The 23,150-nt window shown below is 32.7% G+C and overlaps 2 protein-coding genes across 2 annotated transcripts; one reads left to right on the top strand and one right to left on the bottom strand.

The window, feature by feature from the left end:
- Positions 1-204: 204 nt before the first annotated feature.
- Positions 205-7,401, bottom strand: LOC139498721 (uncharacterized). Its single transcript, XM_071287244.1, has 6 exons — positions 6,366-7,401; positions 5,120-5,293; positions 4,825-4,910; positions 4,152-4,243; positions 3,106-3,215; positions 205-2,454 (listed from the first exon to the last, which is right to left on the bottom strand). The coding sequence occupies exons 1-6, from the start codon at positions 6,678-6,680 to the stop codon at positions 2,140-2,142; spliced, it is 1,092 nt and encodes a 363-aa protein (XP_071143345.1). The 5' UTR covers positions 6,681-7,401; the 3' UTR covers positions 205-2,139.
- On the top strand, positions 6,432-17,403 carry LOC139498719 (uncharacterized). The gene is made up of 2 exons (XM_071287243.1): positions 6,432-6,686; positions 13,033-17,403. Exon 2 carries the CDS (start codon positions 13,038-13,040, stop codon positions 15,957-15,959), a length of 2,922 nt encoding a protein of 973 aa, XP_071143344.1. The 5' UTR covers positions 6,432-6,686; positions 13,033-13,037; the 3' UTR covers positions 15,960-17,403.
- Positions 17,404-23,150: the final 5,747 nt, after the last annotated feature.

The following is a 23,150-nucleotide window of genomic DNA, read 5'->3' on the forward strand; positions in this document are numbered from 1 at the left end:
AACTGATAAAATTTCAAGGAAAGTGTTTAGTTTTTATAAATTGGATAAAAGAAGGTATTATATACGTTAACGATATAATAGACCAAAATGGTAATATCTCTCAAGAAATAATATCTAATAAAATATCCTCAAAATCCAATTTAATGTTTGAAATTTCAAAACTTAATTATGCCTTACCAAATGAATGGCTCAAGGTACTCACTGCATGAAATGATGCATTTATTAGAAAATTATATCCATATAAAAGCTAATATATATTTAAAATTTCAAAATTTATCATTAGTATAATCCATTTGAAAATATCTTATTTACACCGTATTTACTTTAAGTTTAATATAACCAATAAACTTTTAAGAATAAACCCAATTTACATATACTTTTAAAGTTGTATAAATCTAAAATTTATTTTCTTTTAAATTACAGTAAACCTATTTAAATGAGAAATTTAAATTAGGGAAAATTTAAGTAAATTTAATAAAATTAGAAATTTAAAGCAGAACAAATGTCTTTATTTTTCTGATTTAAACCATTTACTGTGAATTAAATTTAAAGTTTACAAATGCAATAATTAAAATAAACTTTTTATATACTAATTTAAATATTGTTAAATTTTCGTAAATTTGAAAATTATTCATATGTAATTGCCATTAAATTTAATATTTAATATCAATTTATTACCCGCAATAAACTGTTCCAAATGTTCTAAGTAACTTCTTTCTTCCTTTTTTTGTTTGTTTGTTTGTTTGTTTGTTTGTTCGTTTTTGTTTTTTTTTTTCGATTGTTATAAGCGTCAAAAAGGGGAAAGGGTGTGTGCAAATATGTTGATAGTTTGATGATTTACAAATCTACAAGATTCACAATTAACAAGAGTGTTTGTATTTTTATAAAGATGGTTAGGTGAGACTTAGGCCATAACCTTATGCACAAATTTGCTGTACCATATGGCTGTAAAAGTTTCAAGCTTCAGGTGTATCTTGACTTGCTACATGCCCCTATGTCATTTATCGTTTTTTGTTCCGTAATGAGGTAAAAAAGAAAAAAAAAGAACTGCATTTTGCTTCTAATATTCTAAACGCTAAAAAACGTTAAAAAGGACACCGGCACTTTGACTCAGCAAAAGGTAATTCGATCAATCAGTAATCAGAAGACTCTGGACTATGAATCTTAGAAAAGACTGCCCTGAGAATATTTTCACATCAAACAATTAGAATCACGAAATTGCAACGATAAACACCAAAATCGAGCAGCACACCTATATCATATTTCCGATACTCAAGAAGTACATTTTGCAATATAAAACTCTGATATTATATTTTTCTTATTTACACAAGAAGCCCCGGAACAAGCTATTTAGAAGTATTAATAATAAAGTAAATACATTTTATGTGGTCATATTCTTTATTATACACATTCAAATAGCTACATGTTTGAAGAAGTGTTACATATTTGGCATCACATTCTGATCAAACCTTATTTTGATAAATATAAATTTAAACAAACTGAAAACGTATTCATTATATTTCTATATTCATTTTTTACATTAGATTTATGATTTTTTTTTTCTCGAGAAGTCAGCGTAATGATGACATGTACATATATGTTCATTATTCGCCATACCCTGTTCCTCGTGAGAAGGGGCAACCAAGATAAGCAAATCTATTTATAAAAAACCATAAAAATAAATGTAATGAATTTTGTGAATTGATTAATAGTTTTAGTGGAAAAAAATGATAAGACAAAACAAATGAATAACACATCATAATCAATGACATACACATGCTACATTTCATTTAAAAATAAACATGTACATTATTGAAAGAATAGATCCAAGCGAACAAAATTTTACAAAAAAATAAACAATTGTGTACAAAAGTGAAAATATGTTTGTGTACAGCGCGTGTGTGTCAATCCGCCGCTTCCCTATCCCACCAAGCATATCAAATGGTTTTACGTTAAGGGAGAATGACCCGTGGTTCTTTTCATGTTTAGCTGAAACTGAATATAAACACAATGAAACGAGACGGCAACATAAGTTCAAATTAATTCGTCGTAATAAGTTAAACAAGACCATGTATGCATGCCAAAATGTTTATTAGTACATGTATCTGAAATGACTGATGGTCAAAACTCCATATCACCTTAGCCAAACATCCACTCCAGTCCCTTGGGCTTTTTGGGACACGGTCTATCTGAAGGCTCCCCGACTGTTCTTTTGGATTTTAATCTCTTCCCCTGAGCATTTAACATACGATCGTATTTTCTATCCAAACGCTGTATCAGCTGTTTAAACTCTGTCGACACCCACGACAGAGGACGTGTAACGAAGATAGAATCGTCCTCAGAATCGGAATCTTCTGAGGACATGGTTTCAATCTCCAATGCTTTCATGAACCTTTCCTCCTCCTTTGGATCAATTTTTCTTTCTTTTAGGGTTCTTCTTCGGTTGATAAGTTTCTGAAAAACGATACATATGTACAATATACCTTAAATGTTAAACTCAGAAGATGGTGAAATAAAAATTTAAGTAAATACCACTTGATGTATAATTTGGATTATTTCCCTTGCATTACTATCAACAAACGAAATTGAAATCGCTATAAATAACGAATAATTAAGTATTGGTACCTTGTACAGTTGTTTTCGTATATAGCATAGGCGTATCATCGGGGTCACTTAACTCGGATTAAAAATAAACAGTGTGATTTTAGGGTAAAATGGGTCCCCCTCTTTTACAGATTTTAAACAAGGCGCTCTCCTTTTATTTAGAAAAATCCGGACCCGTCTCTGAGTAAGCGATTTGTTAAAATGGTACTTTTCTCATTTACAAAAAAGTATTGAAGTATGAAAACCATGAATTAACCATTATAATATACGGAAATGAAAAATGAACCTTCAAATCTCTTCATCAAACTGCCTACAACAAATTGATTACGTTTAATTCATTTGAACTCATCAAAAGCATCAACCATCTCCTTGGTGTTATATAAGTTTCAATGTGTCTTTAATCAATCTTTATTGAAATTCCTATCTTAAGAATAATTATCGCCGATGTTTATTCCTAATCCAGATGACTAAAACTGTCTCAAGTGTTAATTCAGTACATACCCTGTGTTTTCGGCCATAGAGAACCATTTTTCTATTATGTTCTTCCTTTTTCCCTGTTAACTCCATTATCTCCTTCTGTTTAACAGAATTGAAATACGTTTCAATCCCACCTGCAGAAAAAAAAAGAACTATGTGAAAATATCAAACCTAAAATTAATACTTCACTGCCAAAGCCTAAATGAAATAATATAAAAAAAAACAGAATAACGCCTCGAACACCAGTACAGTTTGAATTAAAGGTCCATACATGTTACGCATTGATAAACAAACTGAGGAGGGTTGGGATCCCGCCAATATTTCAGGAGCCAGTGATTCATTGGTTTTCGTTTGTGTATATGTTACATATTTGTTTTTCGTTCATTTTCTGTACGTTAATTAGGCTGTTAGTTTTCTCGTTTGAATTTTTATACATTGTCATTTCGAGGCCTTTTATAGCTGATTATGCGGTATGGGCTTTGCTCATTATTGAAGTCCGTACGGTAACCTATAGTTGTTAATATCTGTGTAATTTTGGTCTCTAGTGGAAAGTTGTCTCATTTGCATTACCACATCTTCTTTTTTATATAAAAAGTTAAAAGTTGAGGGATTTTAGAGCATGCGTATTCTGTTGCCATAGTTAACATGGTTAAGCGTCCTTAAGTTCAAAGGACACAAACCGAAACTATACCGACTACGTCGGAAAAAAGGCGATGTAGGAATGGCAATTAATCACTTAGGGTAAAGAAAGACATCGGATACTGTCGTAAATTTACGGCCATTTGATATTCATGGAGGAATTTGGGGATGATCGAATCATTCTTTTCACTTTTTACTAAGCGCGTTTATTTGATATTGTTTTTGTTGTTTTGTTTGTTTTGGTGTTTGGTTGGATTTTTTTATTTTTGGGGGGGGGGGGGTCGTTTGAAAAAAGTAATTCCCAATCCACCATACAATCATAAGTTTAAGAAAACAAGTGATAAAACGCATTGGATAGGTAACTTTAATCGTCTGTAACGACTGTTACAAAATATTATAAGTATAGGTGCTGCAGCTATAGATGTACTTACACCTGATCACGCCCTCTTCAACAGTTTGATGCTGACCCTTCACATAGATCAAAATCGCCTCTGTCATTGCTTTATTTTCTTCCGAATTGCATCTATGAATATAAGAATATGTTCATCATCAGTTTCCTTATTTTGAAATTAAACTCATATAGTTCGTTTATTGATACTTTAAACATACTTGTAACAGAAAGAAAAATGTGGACTAGCCTTCCTTGTCCTTTATATTAAAAAAAAAAGAATTGTCACTATACATGTAGGTGCATTTACGTTGCATACAGGGGACACTTAATTTACAGGCGGGCTATACAGTTCATAAAAGGCAGAAACGTTTTGATTTGATAACAAACTATTTAAAATAAATAAATAAATAAAAAAAATAACATCCATCCGTACATTGCTATACTTTTGTTTGGTTTGTCAACATACAGCGACTCCTTGGACGCAATAGAACGACCATAATCCACACCATTGAATGAGGAATCGGATGGTATATGATTGCTTTAATTTTTAATAAATATGCCGTGTTAAGTCTAAGCCATTAATTTCTCTGTTTTCTATAAGGAGTGTGCTCTTCCGTCCCACTGCCCAAGCAAGTTCTTAAAAGGTCTTCAGATGTCAAAGTCATCTCGGACTAGGTATTCGATTGCTGTTTTAAGATACATGTTATACTCACTTTAGTACTGTACCGGCTGCAGTTTTTGTGGTCCACTTTAACCCATTTGCTCTCTTATTATGTTTAAATCCGTCACGTACAGATTGCTGTAAAAAGTTTAAAGTAAACATTATTATATTTCGAATGATGAGTAATGTATTAAAAAAACCAAATGAAAACAAGTATGTTAATTGATTACACAGTATCATCATGACTGTATGCATACATGTATATTGATAACTTAATATTTGATTGGTTAAGGCTACTAGTTTATTCCAAGTGACATTAAATAAAACAACAGTAAGAAATGAAATACCTTTATATATGCAGGCACGTGAATCTCATTTTTACTTTTATTCAGCTGCTTTCCATTTTCTGGTCTTTTTTCCAAAGTTTTTAACATGGAAAGGCATTCTCCAACAAGAGCATTTTGTTTGACAAACTGTTCTTGGAGAAATGTCCTTTGATTGTCAAATAACTTCTCAAGTGTCTGAAAATACAAATATGTTGATATATTTAAACTATCATTGGTATTATTAATAATTCACCAATCGTGTGTCAATTTATAGTATTGCACCGTGGATTAGACTTGAACATAAATATGATGATTGAAAGTTATTGAAAAAAAGAATAGAATGAGATCTTAAAAATAACCATGTACATAACCCTATTGCCTACAAAACTTAAGTATAAATTGCGTTTTTTTAGTTTGTTTGAAATACTGTCAATTTTGATTTCGTACTAGAAGAGATAATTCATATGACAATATGCACTTCGCTTTATTTCAGACAGGGCAAAAAAACTGTGGCTGTGCAGTTAATGTATAATTCTTAATTTTTTTTTAAATTATCAATTAAATGTGCGACATAACCTTGTTAAATATAATATATGAAGGGGTTATATTTAAAATTGAACGTGTTATGCTTTCAAATAAAAGAAATAGATTTTCTCCAGCTTAGTTTCCTTTTAGCGAAAGACCTTTATATATATATATATATATATATTGGCGTTTATACTAGCACTTAAGATAATACATTTTTTAATCTTCAGGTTGTACGTACCCAACACCTTGACTAATATAAATATTAATTTGGCTCGTTTAATTTTCATAAAATTTTGACAAAATATTTACTTTGACCCTTTGACAAAAAATTTAAAAAAAAATCAAAAATTTGAATCAACCACTTTATAAGAAAAATTTCATTTGTTATAAAGCAGTTTGACTAAGAAGCCTAATATTTCCTTAACAGTACAAAGTGATTGAAACGTTTAACTGAATTTCGGAGTTTTCTCCCTGTAGTATTAGGTACAACCTTAACCAAAGCATTCATTCAAGGAACCGTAAAAGCTGTCACATCAATCAAAATGAAATATCATTAAACTGATAAAAGTATCCTTATCAAATCTAAAATGGAAATGACCACGCCACAAGATGATAAAATTATAATATCGCCTCATTCATGCCTATCAATTCCCAATCGTCATTATATATCGTGGAAGTATGTCAATTTATTACTTCAATTGGTTACACACATATGTTCATAAGTTATAAAGTGAAGTACCTTAATACACGAGCTGGATATACGTGTAGTGTTTTCTTGTTGCACTCTACCCAGTAAAGGGGTACTGGTTTGTCGGGTATACGACCGAGGAGTATCTTGTGGCCCTCCACAAGCACCTGACGAAACTGTGACTGGGCTATTTGCTATAACTGGACTCTGAGTCTCAAAATGTGGCCTCCATATCTGTGCTGGACTTGGGCTTCTTCCTTGCTCAGGGACTTCGGAAGTCTGTGATGACTCAAGGAACAAATGCATGCTGCTGTCCCCAATATCTGGATCCTCATCAGAAGACATCAAAGAGTTGAAAGTTGACATTTTGAGGTATGTGCAAATCTTAGAATTCGGAGTTGTGTTTAGAGAGTAAATTTTTTATATAAATGAATATGTGTATAGATTCTGATCTTTATAGCCAACTTGCAATTGTTACAACTGCATGCCACATGACCAGAAACAGATTTATCCTATGCAATTTACAGTGATCTTCGATGACATCAAAGTTCTTCATCTCTATGTGTATAAGGGATCAAAGCTTCCGTGTGTGACATATTAACAAAAGCACTCCTCCTTTTAGTTAGTCATACAATAGTTAGTGAATGGGACGGAGAAAATAATTATTTGCAACAATTGTGATAATGGTTCAGAAAGGAACTTCAAAATTAACATTGTGCTACTCATTTACAGATCAAAGTATTTGTATACATTGCATGAACAATATTGTTTAATTACCAGTTCGAGAAATCTTTCAATATTATCATGTATAGATATTTGATGGTTAAAAAAGAGACTGATTTATTATGATACATGTTTTTATCATTCATATACTACATTTGATAATTGATGATTATTTTCCTTTTTCTATCTTTCAGTAAATTAAGGTCGCATATTCAAAAGTGCGTAATCATCTCCCTTTATTCATTTGATTATATTATGTACAATAATCAAGTCAATAAAAATTGTAACAGATGTTAAAAAAAATAATAAACTTTTAAGGAACCGAGTTTTTTCCTAAAAAATATTCTGGTCAAGCAGATGTAAAAGAAAAAATGATTTTTTTTATTGATAGCGTAAAGGGGAAAAAGGGGGGGGGGGGGGGGGGGGTGGGGTCTGACTCAGACAAAACTTTTGAAAAACACCTCCCCTCCCTTTGAAGTAAAACGGTTGCTCCCTAAACACAAGTGTTACAAAGTTTACCATTACGAAATTAAAGGGATCGTTAACTTCATTTTGTTTTTATTGTATACACTAGAACACATCCGCGATATCACAGGTCCGTGACTGAATAAAAGTATATAACTATGTGCAAGCCTTATTTTCGCCTGAATTTTTAGTATTGGTATTGTAATCTGAAAAAGTCATGCTGATTATAATATGCACAGCTTTCTTTGCTTTCAAAATCTTTCTTGTTTGAACTCTTCGAACTGGAACTTATCAATTATGGTAATAAGATAGATTAGAATTTTATTAATCTAACCAAGAACCTATAAAGGGCATCATTTTACAACAATATTATGACAATATGATTGGTAATATTAATTATAGGGGAAACAAAAGGGTCTGGAATGTTTAATCAACTTAAGTGTCTTATATTAGCTATATATAAACAGTTGAAGGACGCCTCCGGTGCGCCATAGACGGATCCAGAGTGGGGTCAGAGGGCCCGGGCCCGGCCCCCTTTCATGGGTAAAATTTGGTGATTATATAGGAAATCACCGAAGCATGGCTGTAGCCCCCCTTTAAGGTCAGTCAGAGCGCCCCCCCCCCCCCTTTATGAAAAATTCTGGATCCGCCACTGTGCGGGAGTTTCTCGCTGCATTGAAGAACTATGGGTGACCTTCTGCTGTTGTCTGTTCCATGGTCGGGTTGTTGTCTCTTTGACACATTCTCCATTTCTATTCTCAATTTTATCTATTACAAGACCTTCCTATAGAATTTATTGTTAACTTGTTCTCGTTATGAACATGCATGAAACATTTGCAACAGGATTTTAAGAAACCAATAATCAATCTTATGCAAGTTTATACACAAAAAATGACAAAGGTCAACTGTGTCCCACACATAAGAAATATTATATTTTAAAATTTAAAGTCCTGACCGCAAAGACACCTCCAATATATATGTATATCCACAGCCAGCAAAGTGATAACTTCCTAGCATTCAAACTGTAGGATAATTTACCCGAACAGCTTATACCCAAAATGGGACAGATGGACAGAAAGATAAAAGGACACAAGGAAAAATTGACCCCTGATAACTATGCTTGTCTTTATGTCTTTATAATGTATACTTTTAATTTTGTTTAGCTATATACAACTATGTCGATGTGCTACAAAATAACTTTTAAAAAGAAATGTCTTAGCTATAGGAAACGACTATCGCCTCCGGGTGCGATAATTTCTCGCTGCATTAAAGACCTGTTGGTGACCTTCTGCTGTTGTCTGCTCTATGGTCGGGTTGTTGTCTCTTTGACACATTTACCATTTCCATCTCAATTTGATTCAATTATAAGCAATAATGAAAATTGATAAATTAAATTTCATTATTTTAAGGCCAAAGTTACCGGACCTAAGCCCAATTAAGATAGCACGGGTAGGTCATAAGAAGCAAATATTATAAAAGCACATTTGTCCTTTATAAAACTCGCAAATGTCTAATTAAAAAAGCTCAAATTTCTTATGAAAAAGCGCAAATGTCCTGCGCTGCATTGTATAGAAGATACATGTATGTCTGTCAATTAAATAAATTCTGTGAAGGTTTAACAGAAATGCTGACGTTGAAAAAGAGAAAATAAACCCAAAAATGAATCTAACTGTTGATGACATCACTACACATGCTAGATAAGGATTAGTTTTGTTACATAATTTTTATTTTATAATTTTAAGTTTCAATCATACAAAAGAAACATGAAAAATACAGAGGGATTTGGAATTAATAAGAATTTATATAAATCCGTTCCTCAAAGAAGGATTGTTATATCTAGATTTTGGCGACTTTAGTTGCAGTCAACAAATAGCAAATTGTAAAACTGCATGTACAGTAAATATTAAAACTGTTTGTGTTGGTTAGAGACACATTTGTAATGATGATGACTTGTAAATTAAGACCGTGTTCACATCAAACGCTATGTACAGTAAACATGTTTACATTTGGTTTAATGTAATGTACACGGTCACGTCCCATTAGTCCGACAACTATTATTCCGACAGCCCATTATTCCGACAGCCCAATACTCCGAAAGCCCACTATTCCGAAAACCCATTACTCCGACAGCCCATTACTCCGACAATGCATCTGTCTTGTGTGTATGCATGGATACATTTTCTTTAAGAAAGATACTATACCAATTTTGAAAAAGGACGCATACGGTCCAGACCGTACGCGTACGGTCCAAATACTCATACGGTCTGGAACATATATATAGAAAGTATTCGAACTACCTTAGTCTAATGTAATATATATACGGAGTTATTTCTTAAAATATGTTATTACATAAACGTAATAATACAGACAGGCAAGAAATTAGTTAATCATGATACCCTGATACTTGACTTGATAAGTGTCTGAATTATCGGTTCTCGGAGTATTGGGCTGTCGGATCAATAAGTTGTCGGACTATTGGGTTGTCAGACTAATGGGTTGTCGGACCAATGGGCTGTCGGACTAATGCGCTGTCGGAATAATGGCGTGTCATGTACACTAGTTTCACCGTGATTAAATCTGTTCACATCTATACACCTTGTTTAGCTACATGTACAAAATATTTGTTCACACTTGTAAACTATATGTCATTTATATGTTCATTACCTAGAACCGAATTCAAATTTTCGAACAACTTTTCTAGCAGTTAGGGAACGACCATTTGACTTTAATAAAAGGGGGGATGGATTTTCCCACAATTTGATTTAAAAAAATCGGATCATTCAGATGATAAGAATGAACAAATATTCTGAATCCAAAGTTTCCCCATACATTATAGTGTTAAATATTGAATTGGTACCATCGAAAACAATAACTAATTATAAACTTTCGCGCGAGAAAAAATTCAGTCTCAGAACCATTGACACCAATATTTAGAGAAAATATTTTCCAAAAATAGTGTGGATGTTGTATGAGAACATTTGATTTGATAACTTCCAGTATACAATTATTTTTTTTTTTAGAAAAATCAGTCATTTCTTATTGAAATTCATATTAGAAATTTTAATATATAAATATAAAGATAAAATACTAAAAACACATATTTTGTTTTAATTTTTTGCATTGCAAAAACTTTAAAAGAAAATAAAAGGGGGGACCTTGTGTATATAAAATTCAAACGTCAGAAGATTTTGCCACTAGCTGATTTTGATAACAATTTATTTATGTAGAACAGTACTTTTACAATACATAATACACATGTGGTTATTTCTGGTCTTATCTTAGATGTTGTGGTAATCCGAAGATTTCCTGCTGTGATGACAAATAAACAAGTGTTTGAATTAATGGTTTGCCAATAAGCTGTTAAATGGTTAATGTTCAGGCTATTTTGCTGAAGAAACTCAAAATCTGGCGTTTGTCCTATAACTGTAGTTGAATTCCAAGATTTGTCGTTTTTACTCAGGGCGGCTAACAAACTGGACCTCGTTCTTTTATATAGATATCAAAAGTAAACATATTAATTAATTAAATGCACAGCCTGTTATCTAATCTTATCAGATTAAGTAATTACACTCATTAATTTTATTCAGTTGGAATGCAGATGCTGACTATTACGGTTTTGTAACGACCTTGACTGGCTATGATGCCCTTGCACAAGTTTAATACCTTTTTATCAATATGCATTATGATTTTATGGGAAAAAGGGTCTTCAAATTATTCAGAAAAACATAAAAAAGTATTTTATTTCCTGTACTTTCCAGGGCCAGTGTCAACGAAGCTGTCCTAGGACTAAGACATGTCTTAGGATGGTCTTAGGACACGTCTTAGTCCTAAGTCGGGTTAACGAAAGTCTCCTAAAATAGGATACGTCCTAAATTTGGTCCCAGGATATACAATTAGGTGTCTTAGGATAGTCCTAAAGGTTACATCGTTCTAAAACGTAATAAAAACAACAAATATCGCATAAACTACTATATTAAATATATTCTATTGTTATGAAACTTTGCAAGTAAGTGTTATAATTTATTAAGCTTTGGTCATACCAAGTTTTTTTAAGATTTGTCAACTCTTTCTATCCTATTAGGTCCGAGACCACAATTGTCGTCCGGCCTTGATTTCACGAATATAGTCCCTAGTGTTAACAGTGGGTTACTTGCCAATAATTGTTATACCTCTTAATTTATTTCTCCATGTTTAATGCCTCAAATTGTAAGTAGGGGGGTGAAATTACACTGTAAAAAAAATTGGGGCCAGAATTTTACAAGAAAGTAGTGATTTGGTCCAGCTGAAAAAGGTGAAAAATTAGCACTTCGGAAGCTGTCAAAAGATTTCAAGACACCCTAAACACAAAATTGTCCATATTTTGAGTTAGAGGCGATTAAGATTTCTATAATTTTGATATAATTAGTCCCAAAAGTAGTACAACACACTGTAAAAATTTCATTGAGAAAGCGCAGGTGGGATTTTTTAAATTTTCGTTTATGTTCTATAAGAAACGCACTACGAATTAATTGTGTTCTCGGACCATATAACTGACCCAGATACACACAGTATACAGTGTTCGTTTTAAAACAAATATAATTGCGTCGTCAAGGGCCATCATATCACATATATGATATCAGAGACGTAGATAACAACCTGTTAAGACCTGTAAAAACGACAGACAACTTTCGAGACGTTCCGAGAATTTTATTCTGACTTCCGGCCGAAAGTTATCGAGTGGCCCATAGACACATCCAAAACACCCCAATATATAAGCCAATATATAAGCATGAACCCCTCAGGCGGTTCATGCAAAAAAAAAATACGGATCCGATATGATTGCCATTGAGAAAACTTTCCGCAAGAGACCAAATGAGACAGAAACTAAGAGATATGGGTCACCATACGGCCTTCAACAATGAGAAAAGCCTATACCACGTAATCAGCTATAAAAGGCCCCGACATTACAAATGCAATACAATAACATAAGTTCGTTTTCTTTGTTGTATCATTAAACACACAACTTATCAGTTGTCTTTTGAACAGCAAGCATACGACATGAAAATAACACTAGCAAGCCTCACCACTTCTCTCGACATTGACAAAAATGGCCTTGTATATAGGTTAATATCCATGGTGATAGAGATGAAAGAAAATCAGTTTAAGCTCAAATTTGGATGTTTTTTCTCCATCTTACTTAGGGTCAAACAGGATTACCAAGGCCTGTAGTTCAACATTTACTATGACAAAACAAAACGGGATGGTCGGTCTGGGTACTTTAGCAACTTAAGTACTCTAACATTATATTCACGATTGAAGGGTACACAGACATTTGAATAAATGAAAATATGAGACTTTAGTTTTCCATTTCTTTTAAATTTTTGCAGTGATTTCATCTGAATTCAATTATATTTGAAAATGCTTTGATAAAAAGTGTATTTCCCTATTTATTATTTTACAAAGAACCAATGAACATTTATAATAACATCACTCTGTTTCTTAATATTTACACTGAGAAATAGTATAAGTAAAGCTGTCTTTATTTTTTCAGCGAGAATGTCAAAAAGAGACCAGCCTGTGTCAACGGCTCATTTGGAATTTCAGAGGAAACGAGGAAAGAAGGAATGTCCTGGTTGTAATGACATATTTGGGAAGCAGCATTTCGAAAATCATCGGCTTAAATATTATAATAACGGTATATGGCACTGTAGTAGTAAGACATTGAAAAGTCAGGAAACTTCGATAGATGACAACCAAGAAACAGCAAGCCCCTATTTGGCATCATCAGCTGATGAAAATGACCGACCATTAATTTCTATTATAAAGGCAAAATTAAAAAGCAATTTGCAGGCGCTTAACAACGACTCAGATGAATCCGACAGCGAAGAAGAAGAAATTTGGGACAATGTAACGATCGCAGACATTGATTCTGATTTCAACACAGGAGACGATGCACGTCAATTTCAGACTATAATCGATGATCATGACAGTAGCCGCTCAAATATGCCTTCCCTTTTAATGTCCTTATTGATTTTTGTTTGTACATGGCAGGCCTGTCACATTATTCCAGATATAGCAATCCAGCGTTTGCTCTCATTTTTCAGAGATTTTTTCAATGCTTTGTCTGCGGAAAATGTTGCAATTGCAACAATATCAGCTGCTTTTCCTGCTTCTGTATACAAATTATATAGAGATATCGGTTTCAAGAAAGATAATTTTACTAAATATGTCATATGCAAGAAGTGTTACAAATTATATGATTACGAAGACTGTATGCACATTATCGAGGGTCAACAAGTCTCAAAAACCTGTCAGAATATTCGCTTCCCAAATCATCCACAGATCGGAAGGAGAAAAGTATGTGGAGAACTTCTTTTGAAAGTTGTTCAGCTGCAAAAGAACAGAAAGCTGTATCCTTATAAAACATTTTGTTATAAGTCTTTGGAATCTTCAGTTTCAAGTCTTGTCCACCTTCCTGAATTTGAAAAGAACTGTGAAAAATGGAGATCAAGACGACAAGAAGAGGGTTTTTTTGCAAATGTTTACGATGGACGAATTTGGAAAGAATTCCAAGGTACAGAGAAAAACAATTTTTTGTTTAGCGAGAGACATTATGGATTAATGATAAACTTGGACTGGTTCCAGCCATATGAGCATGTTCAGTATTCTGTAGGTGTTATGTACGCTGTAATTTTAAATTTACCAAGAAACGAACGTTTTAAGTTAAAAAATGTCGTTCTCATCGCTATAATACCGGATATGGGAAAAGAACCAAGTCTACAAACATTCCTTGACCCTCTTATAGATGAACTCAAAAGTGTATGGACATACGGTTTTTCGTCGAATTCTTTTCAAAGTAAAAAGGATAAACAGAATTTCAAGTTAGCATTGATGTGTGTCGGCTGCGATATTCCTGCAACAAGGAAATTGTGTGGATTTTTAGGCCATGGCGCTACCTTAGGATGCTCGAAATGCATGAAAACATTTCCTGGTGATATCGGTAGGAAAATATATGGTGGTTTTGACGTTGAAAATTGGATACCCCGGGATTTAATTCATCAGCGACAGTTGGTTCATCTCATAAGACAAGCAAAAACACAAACAGAAAAAGACAGTCTAGAAAGCAAATACGGTCTCAGATATTCTCCTCTTTGGGATCTGGAGTACTTTGATCCAATCAGGATGTCAATTATAGACCCGATGCATAATCTTTACCAGGGAACAGCGAAGAAATTAATTAAAATTTGGTTGGAATTGAAAATTTTGCTACCAGAAGAATTGAAAACGGTACAGGAAAGGGTAGACTCTGTAAATGCTGCTAGCAACATCGGTGCTATACCAAGAAAAATATCCTCCTCTTTCGGTGGATTTACTGCAGAGCAATGGAAGAATTGGACAAATGTTTTTTCCATATTTTCACTAAAGGATGTCTTACCTAATGCAGATTTGGATATTTGGCGGAAATTCGTACTTGCAAGTCATACAATCGCTTCTAAGTATGTTACAGAGGCAGATATAAGGCAATATGAGGATAGCATCCTACAGTTTTGCAAAGACTTTGAAGCTAAGTATGGCAAGGATCGAGTTACACCGAACATGCATTTGCACTATCATTTGAGCGATTGTATAAGAGACTATGGGCCAGTTTATTCCTTTTGGCTTTTTAGCTTCGAACGATATAATGGTCATCTTGGTTCACTGCCGAAAAACAATCGATCGGTTGAATTGCAGATGATGCGACGTTTTACTCGAGATTCTTTTGTAAAATCTGTAAAACTACCACAAAAATACGAAATTACTCTAATAAAACACTTTCAACAGATGGATACCCTTGGAGCAGTAGCAGACATAGCTGACGAAGAGGTTAGACATCTTCTCTACTTAGCAAAACGAAGTGCCCCAATTTTAAACCAGGACTGGTCACACATTGGTGCATATCAATACTCAAAGGCATCACGACATTGTCTTACATATGACGAACACCGTATTATTTCTCGTACTTACAGTGTCATGTATCCAGATTTGTCGGAAGCTGTAATTCCGGAATCTTGTAGAAAATGCACAGCAGTTAGTTTAGGCAATGAGGTATATGGTTCATGGGACTCTAGACACAAGCGTTCATCATTTGTAATGGCTTATTGGCATACAAAAGACGGGGAAATAATTACTGAGACCGGCACTGGGGATCTTACACCCGGCATTATCCAGACTTATTACTTACATAACCTGTTGGTCAGAGGTGATAACAACATTCACTTATTTGCAAGGGTAAAGTGGTTACGTGCTCTACCAGCTAGATACAGGTATCACTGTGGGAGACCAGTAGAAGTGTGGAGCCAAGAAATGTTTGAACCTTTTGGGCCATCTGCATTTATACCTGTTGCACGAATTTATTGTAAATTTGTACGAGCGGATGGTGAGCTTTCAGGAAGGAAAGTTTCCTTTATTTGTCCATTAAATACTGGAACGAATATATAAACATTTCACTATTGATTATTAAAATGTATAAAATTTAAGGCACATATAATTATATGATATTGATTTGAATTTTTTGAAACAAATATTGATTCTTGACTTTTTTTGTCGTTGGGGTCGTCATTTTTTTTAAAAATAAGTACGTACGTTCCAACTAAAAAGTTTACTTTAATCACTTGTGGTAGTAAAAGTCAATTTAAATGTTAAGTTATTGCATTCGAGCCCCGTTTTCAATTGCAGATATTTCTGTTTTTATGGTTTCACAAAGATAAAAGATTTAAATAGCAAGTTTCATTTTGGTTTGGGGGGGGGGGTGTCTCTCTGGCAAATTCAGTGCAACAAAATTGCCGTATTTTCAAGGGAAGATAAACTTCTTTCGATACCTTGCGTATGTAAATATCATTTATCTTCATATTTATCCATTTGGAAACTATTTTCTTTTAAATGTATAGTACTTGGATCGTTTTATATAAAATATTGCAGAAGAATCGTGGTCTTTATAAAATCTTTGTAATAGACATACAGACTTATTTTTACAAATGCATAATTTCATTGAATTCTCAAATTTTCTTAATCACAAATAAACTTACATTTATATACACAATGGATACACATTTATTTTCTCTTTGACGTCTTTCAACTTCTAAGAAATGATTACTTAATACAGCATTTCGAGCTCATATTTTGTTTTGATTCGGCTGTTCAAGAACATTTTATTTTTTCATCAGTTAATGTTAACTTACTTTCAATGTTGTTTTTTTTTTAGTCTTTTATTGGTTCTAACATTGGTTAGAGGTATAGGGGGAGGGTTGAGATCTCACAAACATGTTTAACCCCGCCGCATTTTTGCGCCTGTCTCAAGTCTGGAGCCTCTGGCCTTTGTTAGTCTTGCATTATTTTAATTTTAGTTTCTTGTGTACAATTTGTAAATTAGTATGGTGTTAATTATCACTGAACTAGTATATATTTGTTTAGGGGCCAGCTGAAGGACGCCCCCGGGTGCGGGAATTTCTCGCTACATTGAAGACCTGTTGGTGACCTTCTGCTGTTGTTTTTTATTTGGTCGGGTTGTTGTCTCTTTCCCAATTTCCATTCTCAATTTTATTTTATACTTTCAGAATGAATTTTCTCTTGTTAAAAGTTTGTTCCCTGTATTTTATTTATAGATATAGGAAGCTGTGGTGTGAGTGCCAATGAGACACATCTCCATCTAAATAACATTTTATAAAAGTAAACCATTATTATAAATAGGTCAATGTACGGCCTTCAACACAGAACCTTGGCTTTATATCTGTTTTATTTTGTATTTTTTGTATGAGAACCATGAACATGCTACAATTTTACGCTGAGCCATTTAGATTAACTATTAAGTAAGCATTGTTATTGTAATACAACATATAAATTGGATATTATTATAATTGTTGTATATTAAAAAAAATATGGTTAATTGTGTTATATTTGTGTGTGCTTTGTATTATGAAAAGACTTTATAATATTCTAACGAGGAAATGTAAACCTAAATGACCTATCTGAAATCTCGTATTTCCAAAAAATCAATTCCAACTGATCATTTCAGCTTATCAGGTCAATTTATTATTTCAACAAAGAGATGACCGGATATCGTTGCCTTTACCAATTATCACACTCAATTTACTATGATTTCAACAAATATTTTATACTGAAGCGTTGATAATGTGCACAATATGTGGTTTCTTTATAGTAAAAGTAATAGGTCATTGGATCAAAATCAAAACAAATATACAACAAAACAAACGATTTACGTCTTCGGTAGACAAATCTTCAAACTATACTGATTAAAGAAGTTATTTTCTTTAAAAAAAAAAGAAAAAAAAAAGAGTAAAACAACACGTGAACCTGGTGTCTCTTTGCAAATTCACTAATTTAATCTTTATTGCAAAATTACACCCACATGGCCCATAAGGGTCAAGCAATAAACACAAACAATGATTCAATTAGATAAAATACAATGCAATGATATGCAATACAATAAAACATTTTCTAAGAAAGAGTTCAATTTACAAATATATAGCACACACAAAAATTATGTGAAATTACACATTTTTTATATGAAATGTAGTAAACTGATATGAATTATATATAAATACAATTGGCTTAGATACTGAGAGGACAAACGCGTATTGCCAATCCAGGAAAAGTAATTTATCGTCCCCTTAAAGCGGGCAGTTTGAAAACGGTTTAACTTATATTTTTGTTCCTTAATCCATTAAAAAGAAACAAAGTAGTTGTTATACAAACTAGTCTAATGGAAGCAGGTATTATCCATTGTTATGTACCCTGTAAACAATATGTCACGGGCATGATTGCAAATGAGACAACTATCCTCCAAAAAAAATTTCAAATAAATTATAATTATGTAAACAACTTTATGAGATACCATATGGCCTTTAACAATAAGCAAAATGCACAGCGTGAGATTATATACATCCTAAATGTTAAACAATTCAATGAGAAAGTGAGCGTTCCGATTTATGGAAACGTAGGAAAGAGTAAACTATTATGACAGAAAGCGTTCAAAGCTAGCCAATAAATTATAAACTGATGACATAGGATATAGAGATGTTTTGAATGGTTGGATTTACTGTGTTTGCAAGCTTTAAATCCCTTCGAGAGAGTTGCTGTATTTATACCACATGTCTAGTTAGACAGTCTGCATGTTAAAGATTTCTCAAATAAAAACTATAAAATGTGTAAAGATAGTAAACATGATGCTAACATGGCAAAACTTGGACTATTTCAGCATATTTTATTTTCTTTTCCGTTGTGTCGTTACAATTTTAAAGCTCCTGGTTCTCATCGAAAAGGGTAGGGTTTGGGATATACACAGTGACATACGACAACCACTGATAGAAAAGATACTGACTTTAGACAGGGACGTACACAATTTAACGGAATACATAGTATATACATGTATGCGTTTGCTGGAACCAATCCCATCACCTTATTGTTCGCCATAGGACATGTATTTGTGATAATCATATATGGGCGGTTTGATATAACTTTTATATTTTGTGAACGGGATGATAATTGGAAAACGATAGTAGAGGGCATTATGTTTTCTGGTCTGTGCGTTCGTTCGTTCGTTTGATCGTTATTCCGTCTGTCCCGCTTTTATATTCACATTCACCCTTTTAAATTGAACACATCGGTTTATTTAAAATTACAGATAAGTTTTCATCTTATAACCCAACCCCCTTTTTCTCTTTTATAGATTGTATTGTAAAGAAAAGATCTGATTCAGAATTAACATCTATTTTCATCTCATTCCTAATAAAACGTCGATTTTTGACGTTGTTCCACGAAAAGTTTCAAACGTTGACCTTATATTCCACTCGTGTCAAATTGCCGTTTAAAGTACAGAGAACAAGATAATATATATTTTGGTGTTGTTTTTTTTTCGAAATGTTTTTAAACTTTAAAATTTAGTTTGATACTATGAGTGAAACAAATGTAGGACAAATCTGAGGCTTACCTCTTTACTCTTAAGACGAGCGTGCTTACAAGTTAACATATCACATTGGCTGTCTTTGCTTATAACCTTAAAATTAAGCAATATAAAAAAGAAGATGTGGTATGATTGCCAATGAGACAACTATCCACAAGAAAAATACCAAAATGACACAGACATTAACAACTATATATATATAGGTCACCGTAGTGTTCTCTCTGCCAGAGGACGTCTCCTATCTTTGCTAGTAAAAATGTAAATATTTCGTGTCTCGTTTCTGTCTCTTTTCCCCAATTACACGTAAATATATATATGTTTGTTGTAATTTGGTAATTTCGCTCCCTCAATTTTAATGTGAAATTCCGTTAGAAATGTCTTCCGCAGAATCTAAACAAAACCAAACAAAAATATACATGCAGGTCTTTTGTAAAATGATTCTGAGTTTTAGAAATATTCTTTTGACTGCAAATAGTCACAGGTCTGTACTTGAGTGTAGTTTTGTTTAAACAAAGCCAGTTGACTTGTAAATGATGTTTAGTAATGTATATTGTTTGGCCTTTGGGTTGTTTTGATTTCATGGCCATTCTTATTTCTCTTTTTGTATGATTTTATTAAAGTTAAGGCGTATGTATACACTTAGTATTAATATATTTCTATTGTTTTTTATTTATTTTTTTCCGTTGAGCTTTTATGACATGTTTTTAAAATTTATTTCTGTTTTTATGTTCTACTTGTTTCTATATATATATATACATTTTTTTGTATTTTAGGCAGGTATATATTTTTTTTAAATGTAAACGATTAATAATAACTATAATTCTTACTTTTAGTTTTGTTGGTGCTGTATCACTCATATTTTCAATTCGAATACACACAACTATTTTAAAATTTACGATTTATCGAGTGCAACTTTATGTGTCAATTACTGAGACCCCCTCCCCCCCAAAAAAAAAAAATCCTTTTAAAACAAATAAATATATATAGCGGTGTTAAAACCTTTTTCATCTATTCCTGCATACACTGTAATGGACATTTCTAGCGCTGGAGAGTACATCTACAGTTGTAGACGTCAGATCTACAGAGATTGAACTTAGATCTACTGCGCGAGACTTTTAAATTACATATACATCACTTGGCGTTAGATCTGTAACACTGAACATCAACTCTGCATCTGCATGTGACCAACAGGGCTCATTACGTTTACAATAAAAGTATATAGTTGGCACATTGATCAAATTATCAGCCGCGAGCCATAAAAACAAGAAACTATAATAAAATGTCACGAATAAAATTGAAAATTAGATGGAGACAACAACCCTATCAAAGAGCAGAAAACAGCCGATGGGTCTTAAACACAGCGAGAAAATCTCGCACTCGAATGTGTGCTTCATTTAAACCAAAAAGTGTGCTAGTTCAGTGATAATGGTCGTGTTGTTTTTCCTTTTTGGAAACAAAGATTGTAACCGAAATTTGAAAAGCCTATTTTTTGTCTCATACTTTCCGAAAGAATCTTGTTATCTCTTTTAAAGATAAAATATATTTTAAAAATCCTTCAACATTGAAATAAAAACCTTTTTCACGTCACAACAAATCTTAATGTACCTTCTTGGCAATCAATTATTCTGTTTGGTTAATCATTATCAGTCCTGTATATTTACATTTTCATTATTCAATAAAGCAGAACATAGACCTTAGATTTAAATACAGAAAAGAGAAGACACCAAAATTCATACCGAATCAGGCTTCTCTTACACTCTCTTGAAAATTAACATCATATATCTGTGTTTTTGTCAGATTATTTAGTATTTTTATTTATATCCATCTGATCAGTTAAGCCTTCATCAATTGATTTGTGTAGTTTGTTCTCATGTTGTAGTGTCACAAACTGTACCTGTTACAAGTGAGGAGACTAATTCAGTGTTTGTCGTTTGTTGATTTGTGAACTTTTTTTCGTTCATTTTTTGTTCATAGATGAAGCCGGTATTTTCTTATTTCTATTGTTTTACAATAGCCAGTTCGGGGTCTTTTAAAAGTCTATGCGGTATGCACTTTGCTCATTTTTGAAGGCCGTACAGTTACCTTTATTTGTTAATTGTTGTGTCATTTTGGTCTGTTGTGGAGAGTTGTCTCATTGAAAATCATACCATATCTTCTATTTTTTTTCAATTTATACAACTCAAACCTTGACTGCTTCAATCTGTGTAAACTGAACACCTAATAAATTCAAACAAATTCATCATTTACAAACGATCCTACTATTTATTTTTTATCTAAAAAGCGGACAAACAAAACAAAACAAAGAGATTTTGTATTAATCAATCATACTAGAACCATTTTACATAGACACAAATTTTTCCATACACTTCGACATTTTAAGGCCTTCAACGCGGAACCTTGGCTCACACCGAAAAACAAGCTATAAAGCGCCCCAACATTACAAGTGTTACTGTAGAACCATTCAAACGAGAAAACCAACGGTCTAATCTACTAGTATTTAAAAAAACGAGAAACCAGAAACAATTTCTTTTTAAATGGGTAAGGGAGATAAATCAAACGCATATATTTGACATGTAAACAAACGAAACTCAACGTATGAATACGTGACATTCACCAACAGAAAATCAATCAAAACACTAATCTTGAACCACAACAATATAATGCAAGGTTGCAAAAAGAGTATATAATTGTTTATTGTTGTCTTTCAACATGCTACAATATCGTTGGAAATATTTTACTCCACACAATGACTGCTCCATAACGATACGTTCGTCGAGTTTCGTCCGTTCGTAAGATGTTGAGAAACCTCTAATATGATTTACGAAAAAGTCAGGAGCAAATACAACCGGAATACAGAAAAATCCCGTTTACTTCGTGAATATTCAAAAATTTGCGCTTAAAACAGCTCTCACTTTTTTTTATTGTGTCCTTTTATACTAGTGTGCGGCAAGTTTTGTTTAATTTATAAAGAATTATCCAACCATTCTTAAACTTGTATTAAATATGAAGAGGAAGACAGATTTCATATGTATTGTTTTAAGCTTTGCCAATGCAATGTTAGGGAAGATAACTTAATTTAAAAAAAAATCCTCTGAAACAGATATTGTTGACAAAACGAGTGTATCCCATTATAAATATTACTGAAGTAATACGAAATTTACGAAATACTTGAGACAGTACACTGTTGCGGGAAAAAATAGTATATATATATGATTATTATAAATATTATCAATTGTAATTAAAATGTCATAAATGTCAAAATATATTTAGTTTATTACAAGGGGGATAATCAAAACTGCTTGTTTAAAAAAAAAATTATTTGTGTATTGTATTGTACATATGTAAATTTATTTGTTGAAACTTATCAGAACTGAATAATTTCTAAAAAAAAACCGATAAAAACAAACGATGAAATCAAGCAATTATTTAAGCTCTTGTCATTTGCTGTGTCAGTTTTGTATTTTCTGTTATAGAGAAAAATAACCAGAAATATCTATGGAAATCCGAGAACGACCTTTATCTTGGTTTAACTATATCCCTCATTGGTTGTCATTTTGAAAAGGTTTGGGATATCAAAATTTGAATATTTCCTTACGTAAGTTGTTGATATATTTGCAACGAAACTTTCTATTTTTTTCTGTTTGGACAATTTTGATAAGCCGGATTGTAATGTTGTCTTTTCTTCTTCTTAATAACGCTCGGTTTTACTT

The sequence above is a fragment of the Mytilus edulis genome, chromosome 12 (genome assembly GCF_963676685.1).
Source record: "Mytilus edulis chromosome 12, xbMytEdul2.2, whole genome shotgun sequence".
NCBI classification, from domain to species: Eukaryota; Metazoa; Mollusca; class Bivalvia; order Mytilida; family Mytilidae; genus Mytilus; species Mytilus edulis.

Coding starts and splice junctions, on each gene's coding strand:
- LOC139498719 (XM_071287243.1), top strand. CDS start 13,038: ATGTCAAAAAGAGACCAGCCTGTGTCAACGGCTCATTTGGAATTTCAG.
- LOC139498721 (XM_071287244.1), bottom strand. CDS start 6,680: ATGTCAACTTTCAACTCTTTGATGTCTTCTGATGAGGATCCAGATATT. Junction 4,244..4,824: donor GCAGCCGGTACAGTACTAAA/GTGAGTATAACA, acceptor TTATATTCATAG/ATGCAATTCGGAAGAAAATA. Junction 3,216..4,151: donor TGAAGAGGGCGTGATCAGGT/GTAAGTACATCT, acceptor TTTTTTCTGCAG/GTGGGATTGAAACGTATTTC.